We start from the raw sequence: 19876 nt of genomic DNA on the forward strand, positions 1-19876 counted from the left end.
AGAGAGGAAGAGTTACTGGTGATACCTGCTGAATTGATATAGACCTTGGTGTATTTGAATTACTTAAATGTATAATTTTTTTATTAATGTGGAGGAGACGGATTGTTTATAAATAGAGTTTGTGGAGTTAGAGATATTAATATTTGTTTACCTATATTTGAATATTAGCCTGGGATTTGGTTTGGGAAGTCCGGGGGGGGTGGGGGGGGTAGGGTTTTTACATTGTGATGTATTTGTGATGTGCTTTTTTTATGATGAAAATAATAAAAATTTATATTTGAAAAAAAAAAAAAAGAAACAGAGAGTGGATATAGAACTATAGTTATTTCTAAAAAGGATGTACAGGAGATTTTTATAAAACCTGTACTCTTTGTTATAATGAGAAGCCTTCTGAATGGGGGACAGATTAGAAAAAACATCTGGTGTAAGAAAGGAAGAGAAAGGGCTAAAGTCACAAATCTACTGTAAATCACTGCTTAGTTTCCTATTTTATTTGCAAAAGTTGGAGCTGTAATGTTATAATGGATATGTTTTGTGTGGTTCATCATACCCAGATTATCTAGAATCTAAAAAATAACAAAGACAGGGAAATAAATGACCTGTATTTTTGTTCTAGACCATAGACCAGTGATGGTGAATCTTTTAGAGACCGAGTGCCCAAAGTGCAACCCAAAACCCACTTATGCATCATCGGGTGCCAGGTGGGTGTGGCCCATTGGGTGGGTGTGGCCCATTGGGTGGGCGTGGCTGTGGTGGTAACGGCAGACTGAGTGAGACTAAAAAGTTCAATCAATCAATTCCAACTTTGCAAGATCTTTTTTTTCTCTGCGAGAAGTTGAAATTGACTGATTGAACCTTTTTTTTTTTTTGCACATGGCGGCGGAGGCCTAAAGCGAAAAGGTTTTATAAAACCCAGCTGAAGGGCTAGGACTGGGGCGACGGCACGCATGCCCACAGAGAGGGCTTGAGTGCCGCCTCTGGCACCCATGCCATAGGTTCGCCACCACTGCCATAGACTAATAAACATCTGTGCTACAGGATCAACTTGTTGAGCTTTGTGAAATGTTTGATTTTCATGAAAAAAATAGTTATTCTCTTCTTTGGTTGAAAATTAGAATGTATGTAAACATTAGCCAAATCATATGCAATGCATATTAAATGTAAATTTTATTAATTAAATACTTAAGAAGAAGAAGGAACATTTCGTAGAGCTCAGAAGAAGCTCAGCTCTTTTGAGAAAACAGAAGATTTCCTATTGATAGCCTTAAATATTTTGGGAATGAAACATTTCAGGTTTTCCATCTGTAGGCTGTCTGAGATGTCAACAGCCAATATGACCTACTGTTTTCCTTGTAAGTCTATAAATAAAAGGTAGCTTGTTTAACTGATCTTGCTACTGAAAGCAGAAGTGTGTATTAATGAGCTTTCTCTAATGGCACACTAACTCTATTTACAGCAGTGCTCCTGTGAAACCTTCTTCTTTACAGTCATAATTCATTTCCAGTGAATATGTACTCCACCTTATGGCCCCAAATGATGTATTTTTATTGGTTTCCTCCCCTTCCTGACAACTGACAGTTGTTCTAGACACCATTGCAATTAAGTATCCTTAGGAACACATTCAACATTTAATAATGTATTGATATTTGTGTTTATCCATGCCTTTATGAATTGCTGTGTTAATACATGGGCCTGATAAAATGGCACAATTATTTTTGAAAAATTGAGAACAGTGTAATTTGTCATTTTTGTTATGTTTTCAGCTCTTTATAGTAAGAAATTGTTTTGTTAAATATTTAATTCAAAAAGTCTCATGTGTTAAAATGTTCAGCTATAAGAACTTTGGCATGCAGGGATAACAGAAGCAGTATAGCAGCAGGTTAGGAAGTTTTCACAGGATGAAATTGACTTCTCAAGTCACAAAGGTTTGTACAGATGACCCTGTTGTCACATTTGCCGACATATGACCATCACAGAATAAGAATGTAAAATAGTCAAAAGAGTTTCTAAAAATAATTCTTAATCTATAAATCAAACATTTATTATTCTTGCATGTATATTAAATGCATTGGGTTAAATATGTTTGTGAAGTGTTGCAATTCCTAAATTTGCAATCTTATCTTAATTAGGTAAATGTGTGTTAAATAAATGCGCTTAATTCAGCTAACAAAAAAAAAATATAGCTGCACATCTTGCTGTTCTGACTCTGGGAAGCTCATAAAATTAAAAAGCAAAAAGCAGTACAAAGACAACCACAAAAACCCTGCAAAAATCATTAAAAGCAATAAAAGGATTAAACTATTAAAAACAATTTGTGGAAGAACATTGTTCATTTTCCTAGAAATATAACTATTTAATTGTCTCTTTACATCTCTAAATCCCCAGGCTAGATGACAGAGTCATGTCTTGCATTTCTAGAATGCCAATGATGTTCCTTTTTAAAAAAAATAGTAATTATATTAAAAATCACAACTACAATGATACAAAAGTAATGCAAACTAAAAAATTTAAAAGAGTAGAAAAGAAAAACAAAGTAGAAAAGAAAAAATGAGAATCTAGTAAAGAAGAATCTAGTAAAGATATAAAGAAATGACTTCCTCTTTATCTCAATAAGTATCAACAATTAAGTAACTCATCACCTCTTAAAATACAACAAATGTTCTCTTCTGCTCAAATCCCATCTCTTATTTATAAACAGATTCTTAAAAGCCTCATCAATCAATCAGAATAGAGCTGGAAGGGACCTTAGAGGTCTTCTAGTCCAACCCCCTGTTTAAGCAGGCGACCCTGTACAATTTCAGACAAGTGACTGTCCGGTCTTTTCTTATTAATTTTTCTTTGCCCCCTCTCATAAAATTCTTCAAAGCTTTAACAAGTCTCTTTTATAAATCTGATATAGGAAAATTATCCAGGTCACTCTCATGGTTGTTATTTGTATAGTCCTTTTAATTATTAATACATTGGCTGGTTTCTTTTGTATATCCATTGTATCATCTTTTTCTATATCATTCTTGTAACCAGTAATTTTTAGATCCACTTTCAGATCAGTCTCAATCTTGTCAGGTTAAACTTGTTAGTCTTCCATAATATCTTTGAAACACATTCTCTATCCACACAGCTTAATAGAGGCAGATATTCTTAAAATTAACTTCTGGTTCCATTGTCCAAAAACATCCTTCAGTATGTTCAAGGGCTAAAATATTTTGCTCCCTTTATTAGTAAATCAAACTTAAATGTTCTTCTTTATTAGTAAATCAAACTTAAATGTTCTTTTCCTTTAATTGTAATTTTTATTTCCTTCTAGTGTCCAACCTTCAAAGTCTCATCCTACCCTTCTTTTAAAGAATGCAAAACAAGATTAATTTCCCACTAATATATAATTCCAAATGCTTTTCAAATTCATCCGGACCCTTAGTTCATCTAAAATCAAAGTTTTAATCATCCCTTTGCTGTTTATTCCAGAAAAAAAATCAAGCCTTTAAACTTGTAGCTAAAACTTCTTTTGCTAAGGATTGAAGGAAACTCATCCACTGATGTAAAACTGGTATATCCAAAGGTTCCTAATAGTTGAACACCAGTTAACAAGCAGTTTCCAAAAGCAAAGTAAGAAAAGGAAGTAAGCTAGCCCAATGTCTTTAAAGGCGCAATATTGGATTGAATAAGTAACTATTCCCTCATCTTTCAGAGCTCTGAATCTGCTGGTGACTACTGTCTTGCAGTCTCCTTGTAAAGATGGAGCATTTGTGGGCAACATAATTTCAAAGGGACAAGTGTCCTGACCTTTCAAGGCCCATGAGATTGCATATCAGAATAACAAAGTTGGAAGGGACTTTGGAAGTCTTTTAGTCCAACTCCCACTCAAGCAGGAAACCCTACATCATTTCAGACAAATGGTTGTCCCATCTCTTCTTAAAAACCTTCAGTGTTGGAGCACCACAATCTCTGGAGGCAAGTCGTTCCACTGATTAATTGTTCTAACTGTCAGGAAGTTTCTTCTTAGTTCTAAGTTAGTTCTCTCCTTGATTAGTTTCCACCATTGCTTCTTATCCTACCTTCAGGAGAATATGTTGACCCCCTCTTCTTTGTGCCAACCCCTTAGATATTTGAATACTGCCATCATGTCATCCCTAGTTCTTCTTTTCATTAAACTAGACATAGTTTAATTTCTATAACTGTTCTTCGTATGTTTTAACCTCCAGTCTCCTAATCACCTTTGTTTCTCTTCTCTTCACTCTTTCTAGATTCCCAACATCTTTTTTTATATCATGGCAGCAAAAAACTGGATGCAATTCCAAGTGTGGTCTTAACGAGGCATTATAAACACTTCACTTATCTTGATTCTAACCATCTGTAAATGCAGCCTAGGATTGTGTTGGCTTTTTTGGCAGCTGCATCACATTACTGGTTAATATTTAAGTGATTGTCCACTAAGACTTCAAGATGCCTCTTTTTGCTCATCATTTTTCCAAGTGGGTAGTTGCAATTATCAAACTTTCTTACAAATTAGCATAGGAACTGTTCCTCTCCTGTGACTAATTAAATGCAATAGGCAAGAACGGTGTATCCACCAAGAAATTCTGTAAATATTAGAAGCTTCCAAACGTGCTCTGTGCAGGATATACCCCATGCATGTGAAGACCACTCCAAGAACTTTAGTTATCAGTAAGTATCTAATAGTTTTTTTTCCTAATGCTCCTTTATTTAATGCCATGTTTTGGAGGCTTAACACTGTACATATGTGAAAATTGTATTATCAGCCCATGTGCCATTCATAGTAAAATATTCAAACAGCAAAGCCAAATGTGTTTCATCCATAAATTTTAGCAGATGTTCTGAATTCTGGTTGATTTGTTGCATGCCCACTTTGGATGGTCTTTTAAATATTGTACTCATTATAAGACATTATGGTTTATTTAATAAAGGTTTACAGAGTTTTTTATGGCTTTATTGCAGTTTGAAGGATGTAACAAAGCATTTTCTCGGCTTGAAAACCTTAAGATCCACCTACGAAGTCATACGGGTGAGAAGCCTTATCTTTGTCAGCATCCTGGCTGCCAGAAAGCTTTCAGCAACTCTAGTGACCGGGCTAAGCATCAGCGAACACACCTGGATACTGTAAGCATGATGTTATTTCCTAAAATGCTCAGTGAAATACAGCTGTCATAGCAGGTCCTTTTCTGCAACCATCACAAGTTTCTTTCGATAAAATACAGCAATTTAGTCATTGCCATGATGGAAGAATGATGAAAATAGGGCCCATGGTATTCCTGAATGACAGAAAATAGAAAATAGAGCGAGTATTAGTAACAATCCAGAGATAGCAATAGCACTTAGACTTGTATACCGTTTCGTAGTGCACTCTCTAAGCAGTTTACAGAATCAGCATATTCCCCCAATAATCTGGGTCCTCATTTTACTGATCTCGGAAGGATGGAAGGCTGAGTCAACCTTGAGCCGATCAAACTCCTGATTGTGGCAAAGTTAGCCTGCAATGCTACACTGTAACCACTGTGCCACACGGCTCATGGTCTTACATGTTATTGGGTTTATTTATGTATATTGTTCTTCATTAACATATGATTTTAAGTGGTTTAACCTAAAGTTAGATTTTTAAATTGTAGTCATCTCAAAATATAACATACTAAAAACATGACCATGCATCAGATAAAAGAGTCAGCCAAAATATATAAAATATTAGGGTGAAGAAATCTTAGCTAATATTTTAGATAGTAGTGCTAGTACCTAACGAAGCATTAGAACCAGTAAATAGATATCTATAGTTGATTTCCTGTTCTTTCCACTACAAATTCCAGCATTGTTGATAATAATTGTAAGGAATCCTGGATTTTTTACCCAAAACATCAGGAGAGCATTTGGTTAAGGAAGGTTATAATACCTCAACCACAGAGAATCACCAAGTTTGCTTTTCTACTATTTTGTCATGCAATTAATTTGTCTTCATCTGAATTAATATTTTACAAACCTTTGGAAACCTTTCTCTGTAGACTTAAAATCTTTGCTGTGTGATTTTTTTTTAATTGAAATTCTTCCATGAATCATTTGAAACTAAAATGCATTTTGTTGCCTAAGATTATAAATGAAAGCCTGCATGCGTGATCCCTCATCTGCTGCCTTTTATAGGTTTTGGATATCAGCTCAAAATTGGCTGCCAAACACATCTGTAGGCCATCATATGAAGAAAATTGGCCTGTAAATATATTTACTTCTTTTCTATGCTCCACTCCACCATTTGCTTATATAACCTATATTTCTATAAAGGTGTCAGCTGAATGAATGAATGAATGCAGTTTTCCTTATCTCTCCCTGACTGGTGTGTAGAAATGATTTTGCATTTTTAGGATATTTCCCAGGTTCATCTTCAAACACTTTTCAAAATTAAAATACACATTCTCAACCAATAATCCTTTTTGTTTATGTTCTTTTCATGTTTTACAGCATTACAAGTCTCTCTCTCTCTCTCTCTCTCTCTCTCTCTCTCTCTCTCTCTCTCTCTCTCTCCCTCCCTCCCTCCCTCTCCCTCTCCCTCTCCCTCTCCCTCTCCCTCTCCCTCTCTCCTCACCCCCACATTAGCACATGTATCCACTTACTTTTTGGAATATTAGAATACATTACTCTATCCTTTTTTTATTATACCTCATTATAATGAAACTTTATTAATATACAATAATCCACAGCACTTGCAAGAAACAGAGATGAACAGGAGATGTAAAGAGGTTGTACCCGGAGGCAATTACAATCTAATGTTCTATTAACTTTCTACGAGACTTGGATAATGGCAGTGTTACCGTACTGCCCAGGTCATGTTATCCTCTACTATGGGCAGTCACCCATGAAAGCTAAGCAGACTCTTTAGTCATCTTAGCTACTGCTCCACAGCTCATAAGTCCTCCCTTTGTCTTTTTTGAAAGAGGTGAATATGTGGTTTAATGTTTGGCTGGGTGTTTATGTGGCAGAAACCTGGAGGTTAATTGATATTTACTTTTAAACTAGCTACACATTTCAGACAGTGCAGCATTAAGGAATGTGTAATGTACATTATGCCTTCCAAAAACAAACAAGCCACTCAGTCACATTTTCCAACCCAAGCACGCTTACAATAACAATGTTTTATTTATTTGAAAATCAGCTTTAGGGATTTGAATTTGTAATTACTTCTAAAATGTGGCTCTTTTGAAACTTAATATGTCATATAGGATGCATCTTTTTGAAGTTTAATGGCTTGACATTAATACAAGTGGAAGGGAGGGGGAGGGAAGGCAGATGTATCCCTCAAAGCAGTTTGTAGACTTTGTGATGTACGCAGAAAGAACCAAGTCCCTCTCTTTCCGTGTATCTTTTTGGATGGTCTTATTGCAAAGAGCCTCTTTAACTTTTCTACTCTGTTTTTCTCCCTTCTTCCTTTTTATTCCTTTGTTTGTACCGCTTATTCCATAATCTTCCTTCCTATCTGAAATACTTCTAATCAGCAAAAAGGTACTGTAATAATTTTAACTAACCTTTTAATTAATAACTTACTCTTGCTGAACCTATTCTTACATTTTTTGCGGTATTTATATTCTGCACAAGATAACATTCATTTTTATCCTGTTAATCTTCCCAGGGATTTTAGCTTCGTATCACACTAGCAGTTTTTGTTTTTGATTACTGAATATATAGTAAATGACAATGCATCTTGCATGCTGATGTTAGTGCTTCAAATGCATGTAACACAAAACTGGCAGTTCATGAGAGTTTAAACTCCAATCCCTTTTATAAGCCAGCAATGTAACCGAATACAGTGTGACAGTGAGATTGAAAAGGCTTGGACTAGTATGGATGGACATTTTCTGGTCTAGTTTTCCCATCCTTAATAATGTGTCGCCATTGCAGGGTAGAACTCTACCTAGTTAATTCCGCTAAGGAATTATTTAATGGTTTCCATCATCCTTCCTCAAATTTCAGTTCTCTGTGTGTTCCAGGCACTTTCAGCAAATTGACTTTCATATACAAATTTTTGGGTACATATCAGGTTAGCCTTTGGAGTCTCGAGCTGGTGAATGATCTTATTATTCCTTTGGAAATTTCCTGCTAGCACAAGAAGCAGGACTACTTACTCCTTTGGAGGTGTCTACAAAGAAAAGGGATTTATATGGACTGCCTATTTCTTATTGAATGCATGTGGAGTTGATTTCAGATTCCAAAGGCAGGTCAAATCTGTCATTTATCTTCTCTGAAAGGAGAATCTGTAAATAATTACGAAGACCTGCTAGAATGTACTGGTTTGATTGAATAGCCGATTATTAGGTTAGATTTAGGTCTCAGGCTATTCTGAAACTGGATTACATGTACAGTTAAAAAAAAAGTAGTAAGCTGACTGATTTTTGAATGTTGGCAATGTTATTAACCTTGTAATCCAAAATCATTTAATTTTGTCAGAACTTTTCTGTGTGCCAGTGAAAAGATATTAAAAGATATTAAAATTATAGCAAAAATGCTTTGAGACTGCATAATCATCCCAAGATTGGATATGACAGCTCAGCCTTCCATACTGTGAGATAACAGACACTAGAGAGCAATGGTGGGGCCAGCATGTAAACAGAGTAAAGAATAAATACTGGAGATCAAGGCTGCCTCTAATTTTTTTATACTTCCTTGGCTCTGTTAAGTTCCTGACAACTGTAGAGCATCCTTGTAATTATGCTTGTAATAGATAATAAAAGATAAAATATTCATATAAGGTAGAAAGCAAGTTTCCTTTAAGAGTCTGATTTGAGACATACATTTTAGATTGAATTTCTTAAATAATGATTTATGCCAGTATGAATACCTTCAAGGCTGCCCAGGTGATTTTCACTAGGATTGAATGCATTGGCTGATGAGCTGCCTGTCATTTATCATGTAGAAATGCTATTTGCATGAACTGGTGTTTCTATCTGCGGGTTGCCTATAGGAACTCAAGATGCATGACTGTGAAAACTTGATAAAACATCTGCAGAATTGTATGTATAGTTTCTGAGTATTGGAGACAGCAGAGGTATTCCTTAAAAGTGATTAATATAAATAATATATATATAAAACATTATTAAGTCATTCTAAATAGTTCAAGTTCTGATGCAGGTTTTTTGAACTGCACTTTTATGCAGTTGACGTAATTAAAATTTTATTAAATTCCCAAAGGTATAAAGCATTTTGGCTAAACTGAGAATGAAAACAATAAAAGAGAATAAAAAGTGACTGCTATAGCAGACCTGGATGTAAATTTGCCTTTTACATATATTCACCTGTAATTTGTACTTTCAAGCTGAACACACAGTTAAATGCTTTACAGCATGTTTGAACATCACCAATGACTATTACTGTTTCAGTTTGTTAACATAATAATTCATATCTTAAGGAGGTTATTTTCAAAGCAGATGTAATTTCCATGTTACCCTTTTCCCCCTTTTTCCTTTCCATGCACTTACAGAAGCCGTATGCTTGCCAGATTTCTGGATGCTCTAAACGCTACACTGACCCAAGCTCCCTTAGAAAACATGTGAAGGCTCATTCTGCCAAAGAACAACAGGTGCGTAAGAAGGTAAGACCAACATTCCGTGGTGAGCCGTGGTGGTGCAGTGGTTAGAATGCAGTATTGCAGGCTACTTCTGCTGACTGCCGGTTGCCTGCAGTTCGGCAGTTCGATTCTCACCAGCTCAAGATTGACTCAGCCTTCCATCCTTCCAAGGTTGGTAAAATGAGCACCCAGTTTGTTGGGGGAAATATGCTGACTCTGTAAACCACTTAGAGAGGGCCTTAAAGCACTGTGAAGCGGTATATAAGTCTAAGTGCTATTGCTATTCCAAAGACCAGGAATTCCGAGAAATATATGTCTACATGTGTAACTGAGTGGATATTGGGTTTTTTTCTTTCAGTGATTTCACTACAGGAATAGGATCTCAATTCATTTTCTTAAACCTATAGTGTTCATTTGTGTTAAGACAAGAGTCTCACTCTTTTGCTTGCAACTATTCGACCTGATGACACTGTTCTTCTAATTGTACTTAGGTCAGCTAATGAATTGATCTCTGATCAGATTCTGAATCCTATCTACAGATAGTTCTTGATTAATGACTGGTTGTTTAACAACTGTTCAAAGTTATAATGAGCTCAGAAGGGATACTTTAGAGCAGAGGCTCCCCAATCATTTGGGCACCAGGGACTGGTTCTGTGGAAAAAGATTTTTCTGCGGACCAGAGGGGGCATGGTTTCGTGTGCTGCCTGCATCCAGCGGATGGGGCTTTGCGTGTTTGTGCAGACCGGTTGGTGGCATGCCGCAGCCCGGTACCAGTCCACAGACTGGGGGTTGGGGACCCCTGCTTTACAGGTTATAAAGCAGTTTCATGCCACACAATTTTATCTTGGGTGACAAGTTGCCAAGCACCCCACATTCATGGAAATCTACTATGAAAATTGTTAGTGAATAAGTACAGAAGTTAGTTTCTCTCTTTGGTGGGGGGGAATTTCCTCCTTTTTCTTTTATTGAATTTTGTATTTCTATCAACCAGATGACTTTAAAACTGCTCTTCTATCAAATGTGCACTTTTATTTGAACACAATAAGATAAAGCATAAAGCAGAAGTAGCTGAACCAGTATCATAGCTGTCTGTTTTCAAAAATTCTTTAATAGTTTAATTTATTAAATTGGTAGTTCATTTAGTATGCTTAGCTTATAGTAGATCAACAAACAAATCTTAATTGGTTTATTTTTTACAATAGCTTTCTAACATTCTGTCTTTCTACATCATAAGCTGACTTGAAGTAATCAAACTCCAATCTGCTTAAGTTCCATTTATATGTGACAATGGATTCTGTTTATTTTGATGTTCAATTGAGCAGGACTTTCCTGCCTATTCATCTTGGGCAATTAACAATTCTGGGTTGTTATTTATAAAAAAATACTACAGTGGTCTGTGAAAATAAAAGCAATATTGAACATTGCAAAATAAAAATATGTTATAGAAAAACAGTCTCAATCAGAATAGAGCTGGAAGGGACCGTGGAGATCTTCCAATCCAACCCCCTGCTCAAGCAGGAGACCCTATATCATTTCAGACAGGTGGCTGTCCAGTCTTTTCTTAAAAACCTCCAGTGATGAAGCACCCACAACTTCTGGAGACAAGCTGCTCCACTGGTTAATTGTCCTCACTGTTAGGAAGTTTCTCCTTAATTCCAGGTTGCTTCTCTCCTTGGTTAGTTTCCATGCACTGTTTCTTGTCTTGCCTTCTGGTGCTTTGGAAAATAAGCTTTGACCCCCCTCTTCTTTGTGGCAGCCCCTCAAATACTGGAATACTGCTATCATGTCACCCCTAGTCCTTCTTTTCTCTAGACTAGTCATGCCCAATTCCTGCAACCGATTTTCATGTTTTTGTCTCCAGGCCTTTAATCATCTTAGTTGCTCTTCTTTGCACTTTTTCCCAAAATCTCAACATCTTTTTTTAATGTGGTGACCAAAAACTGGATGCAGTATTCCAGGTTTGCTCTTACTAAGGATTTATAAAATGGTACTAATACTTCATGTGATTTTGATTTTATGCCTCTGTTTATACAACCAAGGATTGTATTAGCTTTTCTGGCTGCCGCCGCACACTGCTGGCTCATGTTTAAGTGACTGTCCACTAGGACTCCAAGGTTTCTTAGATAGATATTTCATTCCTTAGAAATGAAACCCTCATTTTTAATGTGTGCCAGTGTGCTCACAGTAAAAAATGACAATAAAAGTTATCTCTTAAATGATAATCAATAGTATATTTTTTAAAATAAAAGTGAGCGGGAAAAATATAAACAACAACAAAAAGAAGTTAGTATTCAAATATCAAACATTTCATTTTCAAGAATCCAGCAGGAAGAGAAAATGGATGAATTTTCTGGGGGAAAAAAGCCACAAAAAGCCTGAGTTCTATGAGGTAAATGTACTATTCCTGAAAGAGGCTAATAAAGCATCCAGCATCTGGAGACATCCATGGCAAAGTGATGGGGTTGGGGGATATAAAAAAAAAATCACATTGACAAATGCAACCATGTAGCTGAAGCCTTGCCACTTTGTACATGTGTGAGATGAGATACAAAAGAAATGAGGGTTTCATACTGCAGTTGTAATTCCTTTCTTGAATAGTTCTATCATGCAGATCTACAGATGCCTTGTTTAGTATCTATGTTGGCCAGAGCCAAGCTTTCTTAGAACCAAGGACATAGAAGTTGTGTAGGCTTCAGGTTTTGAGGCAAGCATCCCCTTTCCTGGAGTTTTCAACCTGAAATGTCTTATGCATGTAGTACTAGTACATCTGCTTCAACATTGAATCTTTACTTCCTAGTTTATTTAAGCAGCATTGCCCCAATGAAATTCTATTCTTAGATCAAAACTAAGCAGTTATGCAATACTTATAGCAGTAGTAGTAACAATGTAAACCTTGATTAGCTGGTTGTATTCTAGAATATTGAATGTTTATATAAACTGACTGTAAGAGTGAATGCTAAACTGCTTGACCTAGATCTTTTAATTTAGAATAACTAAGCCCAGAGAAGGGCAGAATTTAAATCTATAAACTTCAAAACAATAAGCATTTATTAGCAGCCATAACAGGGGATAGATATTTGGGGGTAATTTGAGCTTTGTGTTATGACAAAAACTTGGCAACATCAGTATGTTTGAAAAAGAATTAGAAATGCTTTTCTTTCTAAATTCTCCTCTCCTGCTGTTTCTAATATGATCGACATTGTGGCTTGCGAAGAGGGCATGCTTCAGACACTTTTGCCAGTGCATTAATTTACATGGAAAACAGCTGACAGATCGGCAATACCTTTGCACATGACCGACAGCCTACCTTTTTGCTCATTTTAATCTGATAAGTACCAAGGCAGTTAACTAATTGATACATTTCTTTGAGAAACAGAACTTAAGATATGAGAGGCAAATACTGTGCAGCTCAGTTACTCTATAGAATTATAAAATGCATAATAATTTTTTAAGAATAAACATGATTGTAGATTAGCATGATAAATTTGCCCAAATTAGAAGCACTAAACGCCTAATATATCTCCCCTTGCTGAACTAAGGGAAACAATGATGTTTTGTTTCTTGCATGTATGTATAGACTATGGGCAAAAAGCCATAGATATTAAATTAGCATTTGAGTTCTACTCTTTGAAATGAAAATCTCTTTGTTTTATCCTCCTCTTCTAGCTACATTCATATTCTGATGCAGAACGAGAAATATTAAGTGAATGCTTAACTATGCAGCAGCTTCACCCTCCTTCACAGCACATTTTGGATGGGAAATGTGGGAGATCAATGAGCCACCACGATCTCATTACAGGTGGGAGTATTTCTTTTAAATACAAAAACAGGATTCACCATGGAGAACTCAGATGCAAATTCCATCTAACTATAAAACTTGCTACATGCCTTGAACAAACATTTCCGCATACCTTTCAGGATTTCTTTTAAGAATATAGTACTCCAGAGAACATATCAGAGGAAGAATGTAATAAAGCAATTATGTTCAGACCTGAAATTCAAAAGTAAGATTAAAACAATTTGTTAATAATCGTGCTGTCACAAATAAATATGTAAATAATTGACTTATGTTTTGAAATATGCCCTTGATGTAGCTGATGGCATTCTCTTGAGTTCTTTTTTTAGAGACTATAATTATATCATTTTTTTCCCAACAAGAAACAATTCCTGACTACTGTCAGGAAAATCCACATAGGACCAATTACTGTGATAGGATTCTCCATTTATCTTCTAACACCTTGTCATCCAAATAAAGGTTCTCTGGACCTATGAAAGCATTGAATATGAACTTAGGAAAATGACAGAATGCTATTCCATAATGACATCTTTGGAACATGCCAAAAAGCCATGTGGACATCTCTATTAACAGCTATAGTAGTTGAAGACAGAAGCAGTAATTATGGTCTTGCATTTTCCACAAGTTCCACTAAGAAACATTTCCCTAACTTCATGCCCTTCATATGTACATGTTCACACAGTCCAGAATTCCTAGTAGTTTGGGAGTTGCTGTCTGATCTCATCTGAAGGAAGTCTGTTTACCATGTCATGTAAAATACTTGGTAGCCCAGTTTTCCATACTGACGATACTTTGAGTTCAGGTGACCAATTTTAACTTTGTTTCTATGTTAGAATGTGTACCAAAGAACTGCCATACCTTTATTAATGAATGTGTTCTTGGCACTCCCATCTGTCATGAATGCATGAACAACTTTTTTGCTTTATTACCACCATGTATTGCTTTCATAGCTTTTCTTAATGGCACATGTGTTGAAACGTTACTTGAAAGATGTCATGGGAATAAAGCTTACAACATTGGTTTCACTGCTTCTTAGCATTGACAGTTAAACTGATTGTATGTCTTTTGAAGTACATAAACCAGCCAGTATTATCTGCAATATTATTAAGTCAATCTGAAATGCTTCTTTTTAGGGTCTGATTATATAGAACCTAACGTCATACCAGTTATTTGAAATAGAAATACTTTGGTATTTTGTGGAATTATAAACAAAGAGAGAATGTGCTTGCCTTAATGAACTTACCATCTAAATTGTGACAGCAGGAGAAGAGGGAGTCTTGGAGAAGTAAGAAAGATAGATGCAGGCATAATGGGATAGACAGGTGTTCATGGAATTGGGAGTGCTTAGGCTTCATTTTAGTACAGACTCAGTTAGCATCTTCCAACCTAGTAGGTTATCTACATGTGCTAGAGACATGTGGAGAGCACTAAGTTGGAGAGGGACTGAAGTGATACTTGGCTAAATATAGCTATTAATTCAACAATAATGGCTCAGAACCTTATGGGTAGGATGTCAAACTGCTAATAGATATTTGAAAAACAGAGCATAGAGCAGCATACACATCCAGCCACCAGGACCTACTTAGAACCAACAGGTGGGTTGCAAGCCGTGGTAGGATTCCATTTGGAAGGTTACTTCATTAGCATTAGTGAATCAAATTACTTTGTAGCAGACTACGGGCTTTTAAAAAATGTACCGTCAAATCTTCTATACTATGCCTCATTCTATTGTCTTTGAAAATATTTGTTTAAGCTAAATGTGCTTTCTCAAAGAAATAATAGCGTAAGGAATAGAGTGCTGCTTATTTAGATTACCTAGAACCTTTCCCCTTCAACGAAGTCTGCCGCAGATTTTAAATAGGCCAAAGACAAAGTTAGCATCTGGAGATGTTTTCCATCATTCTACTCCTGTTATGCTGAATTTCAAAGCAATGAGCCCATGTGCTTAGGCTAAAAGGGGAGAATGCTTTAAAAGTGCTCTTGTGGTTATTGGTTTTGCAGTGCTGCATTTCCAAATAAGTGAAGTGAATGTAGTACTGCTGCTTCATAGAAAATTCAGGCTGCAACTCTTTAGGTAAAGAACTCCAAAAGAACCTAGTTAAACCAGACAGAGGAGCCAGCTAGCCCAGCACTCTGTTGCCAACATGTTACTGTTCTAATAGAATGGTTTCACATACATTATAGTCCACCTTACGTCCATGTATATGATAGTCCTCTATGTTAGAGCTATTGTTATCATACCAGTTTTACAAGAGAGACTAGCTCACATCTTTCTAATCAATTTGCTGTAAATCCAGTTTGAAACACTGATAGAAGAAAAGAATAAATTCAGATAACTTGGGACGTAAATTTTCAAAATTTAAAGTGAAATCTTTGTAAAATCCAAAACTTAGCACAGGGTATTATTAACTTTCTGGAATATGAACCAACAGTTATAATGTTGGGGTTTTTTTAAAAAAAAACAAAACAATTTTTTTAACAGATATGGATAACATTTACGAACATGGTGTGTTTTCTGAGTGAATGAAACTTGCCAGTTTTTAGACAAAAAAAAGCAGAATAGTTTTTATGACACATTATTAAAATAAAAGAATGCATACATTGTTGTTTGTGAATATAGTGGGCCATTAAATTGTAAAGGTCTTTTTTTTAGGAGAAACTTTTAAACTATTTTATTTCTTAGCAAATATGAGTGAGTAATTGTTAGCCCTTCCTGAGAGAATAAAGTTTCCACAAATTTATCCAGAATTGATGGAAGGGAAGTATTGTTCCAAAGAACCTGGCAGAGAGTTAAAAGGGATTCTTCTTTTCCCATCACTTTAGGAGCAATTTATATGAATATGACATATATTGTAGAGATGGGCTTTAAAAAGTAATCTGCAAAATTTTGGAAGTGTAGGTGGAATCCAAGCACTATTATTAATAAACAACAGTTTTAAGTAGTTCGTTATTTTGGCAGAAATGGGCAGTATTTCTTTTGCATATATTAGTTTAGAGTGGGTGTGAAACGCATTCTTGAGAGAGAAGTATAGCAATAGCATTTGTACTCATTAAAATATCATACGAAGAAATCAAGGAGCCTTTTGCCAGTTCATAAGCACATAAAGAAGTACTTGATGCAAAACTCATTTTCTTAAAATAATTGACACACAACCAAGGTTCTAGCTCTCAAGGCGCTTGTGCGTGGAATAATGGATTGGAGGTTTCTCACTCTTTTGCTGCAGAGAGATGAAGACCAGAGCTGATCAATGTGGCCTTTGAGTTCAGCAGTCCATCTAACATCTCCCTACTTGTAAACTCTTCCGGGTATTCCTTCCCCTTACCCGCTTTTAGGCAGAGAGGTGGTTCTCTTTACTCACTTTGCTTCATATGGAAAACCTAAGTTGATTCCTAGGTTTACTTTATGAGCAGGAGCACAGAAAACAGCACTGCTGGCATGCTAGTTCTCTTCCAGCTACTTGTAACTCAAAGATTCTCTTTTTAATTTGCAGACAGGCAGAATCTTTAGGAAAAGCAGGTTTTTATTGCTGATAGTAAACCAGATTGTAAGCCAGTGATGGTGAGCCTTTTAGAGACTGAGTGCCCAAAAACTGGCCCCGCCCCCACTCCACACACCCCTGCCCCGCCCCCACTCCACCTGCCCGCAGAGCCATTCACCGCTTCCAGGCCCCACTGCAGATCACCCAGCAGCACCATGGCAGCCACGCCCCGTAGCATCAACTGTGCGCGATGGGGCGTGAGGGCAGAGTCTTGTCTACGCTGCATGGCTGCCATGTCCTTGACTGCACTGCTCCGCGTGAGGAGGGTGTCATGGGTGGAGGCAAGGGTGGGGCAACAGCACATGTGCCCACAGAGAGGACTCCGAGTGCCACCTCTGGCACCCATGCCATAGGTTCGCCACCACTGTTCTAAGCAGTCCTGCTTGCATCTTCAGCCAAATATAGTCACAAAATGCAATGAAAGAGTATATAGTCACTCCTTGTGTAAAAGCAAACTTGTCAATCACAATCTACTTTTTACGTTTGTCATGTGTTTCTGTGTGTGTGTGTGGGCACGCACATGTGTGTGTGTGTGGTTGTGGGATGTAGTCCTGAGTTTCAGAAGGGAGGGCATTTCCAGAAAGCAAAAAGACAGCAAAGGTGCTGCTTTAGTCTGGCAAGATTTATGTAAGGCGCAAGGAACCAAAAATGACGTGCATAATTACTTTTGAGTAGTTACTTTATTGTGTTCACCTATTGACAGACATCTTGCCAAACTAAAGCAACAGTCTGCTAACTATTAGATATACTCTGTGTCTTTCTAGGGAGGGGTCTGCCTTCGCCCTTTTCCTGAATATCAAATATTCCAAGCTTCATGGTCTCTTTGCTCTCTGGGAAAGGGCCCCTCCCTCCTGCAATTCGGGACTGCATTCTTCCACCACTGCTTGTGGTCATTTTTATCTGATTCTGGATTGCCTAAATCACTCTATTGTAGTTCTAATCATTTTGGAATAACTTGATTGGTTTTGGAGAAGACCCACATTACTTCAGAGGAAGTACAATCTTCTCTGAAGTAGCTCACTGTGATTTAGAATAGTTTTCAGCAGATCATATATCCTTAGAGTGTTAACCATCCACCATGTTGACCCCAGTTTTGAGATGTTTGTGGGACTTACAGGAAAATAATACATACAGTGTTGAGGACTTTCCTTTTGTTTGCTTTTTCTGAACTTGCAATTTTATTTCTTTTATCTTTGCAGTTACTTGGCAGAATCCCTAAAAAGCCTTTAGCCCAGATGATTGTGATGCTAGTTTTCTAACAGATGTTAGCGCTAAAGGTTAAGCCATTTAGATTTTGATGGATTACATGTATTTATAATCTGAAGTGGTTAATGTGTTAGGAAACCACACACACACAAACACACACCAAGCTAAGGTATCTACCAGTAGTCTGCGCTTATGCAGCTTAGGTGCAGCACACTGTACCTACAGTGAGTGACCATTCATATGAGCAAACACAGAGGAACTGAAATAACTAAATATTTTGGTCTTTAGGCTCTGCCCAGGAAAACAAAATGTTAGCCTAGGTCACAGTGACCTCTGCTTTACCATAATTACATAGTTTTTGCAGAACAGACAAATAGTAATTTGCCCAGAATGCCAGTTAAAAATATTTCCTGCAAATTAGCAGCATTGGATGTTTCTTATTGATGATAATGGATAATGTCCTAAAATTGCTATTTTATTTCATTTCATTTCATTGACATGTTATTTGTCAATGTAAGCAAATAAGCATAGTATAAACTGGAACGTGTACCATTTTAAAAACCTCACTCATCCTTTTCAGGGACACTTTAAGTCTTATGTATAGTCTTATCTTTAAATATAGCTCCCCTTAAATGCAACTTTCCAGAACTAAATGAGTATGAAATGGTTGCTTTTTAGTACCCAACTTATGGGTGTTTATTAAAATACCCGCACATGATTCCATGCAAATAGGGCTCTATCCACATAATGAGAGCCTGTTATAAATATTCGTTATTTACTTTCTATCCCACCTTTATTATTTTTGCAAACAACTAAAGCCAGTGAATGTATCAAATGCACTTTCCTCCTATTTTCTCCACAACAACAACAACCCTGTGAGGTGGGCTGGAATGAGAGAGAGAGAGTAACTGGCCCAAGGTCACCTAGCTGGCTTTCCTGGCAAAGGTGGGACTAGAATTCATGGTCTGCTTTCTAGCCTGGCACCTTAACCAAACTGGCTCTCTAATAATTAATTAATAATTAATTGGACACTGTGTTGTAAACATGAGATCTTTGCTGAGTTGTCACTTAAGCAATTGCTGGGAAGTTATCAGAGTCTAGTCCAGTGGTTCTCAACCTTTTTAATGCCGCGACCCCAACCGGTCGTAAGTCAAGGACTAAACCGGTCGTAAGTCGAGGACTAAACCGGTTGTAAGTCGAGGACTACCCAACCGGTCGTAAGTCGAGGACTTTCCCTGCCCGGGAGCGCTGCGCATGCGTGGTTCCGCCCCCTGCGCCGGCCGAGGCGTAGCTGGCAAGCGGCAGAGACGGAGCAGGCCGACCACCAGCTGGCCCAGCCCAAGGGAGGTAAGGCACCCGCCGGAAAAGGGAAAAAAATGGCGGACAAAAAAAATGGCGGACAGCCTTGCTTGGCGACCCCCATGAAATGGTTGATCGACCCCAAATGGGGTCCCGACCCACAGGTTGAGAACCACTGGTCTAGTCACATTCATTTCATCTCTGAAATAGCTCATGTGGCTTCCTTCTGTTCTTATCTCAGATTTATACTGTTATATGCTAGCAAAAGAAATCCATATCAAACTTGGCATGTGTTTAAATAGTTAAACCTAAATACATCAACTTTCCCCCCCCTTTATTTTACACAATACTTAAATTCAAATGTTTTGTATATGATACTTAATACCAAATAAACTATACATGCTACATTCTGGTATATGCTCCCAAATGTTGAGAAAAATTAAATACTTGATTTTTTTTCTTTTTAAAAAAAAATCCATTTAC

The 19876-nt window shown here is 37.0% G+C and overlaps 1 protein-coding gene across 1 annotated transcript in view; it reads left to right on the forward strand.

Moving 5' to 3' along the window:
• GLIS1 (GLIS family zinc finger 1) overlaps nucleotides 1-19876 on the forward strand; it is a 223983-nt gene that overhangs the window by 170792 nt on the left and 33315 nt on the right. The window contains 3 exon segments of the mRNA XM_029283125.1: nucleotides 4954-5115; nucleotides 9467-9565; nucleotides 13220-13352. Of these exon segments, the coding sequence (XP_029138958.1) occupies nucleotides 4954-5115; nucleotides 9467-9565; nucleotides 13220-13352 (394 nt within the window).

This window comes from Protobothrops mucrosquamatus, unplaced genomic scaffold (genome assembly GCF_001527695.2).
Source record: "Protobothrops mucrosquamatus isolate PMUCROS unplaced genomic scaffold, P.Mucros_1.0 scaffold24, whole genome shotgun sequence".
Lineage (NCBI taxonomy): Eukaryota > Metazoa > Chordata > Lepidosauria > Squamata > Viperidae > Protobothrops > Protobothrops mucrosquamatus.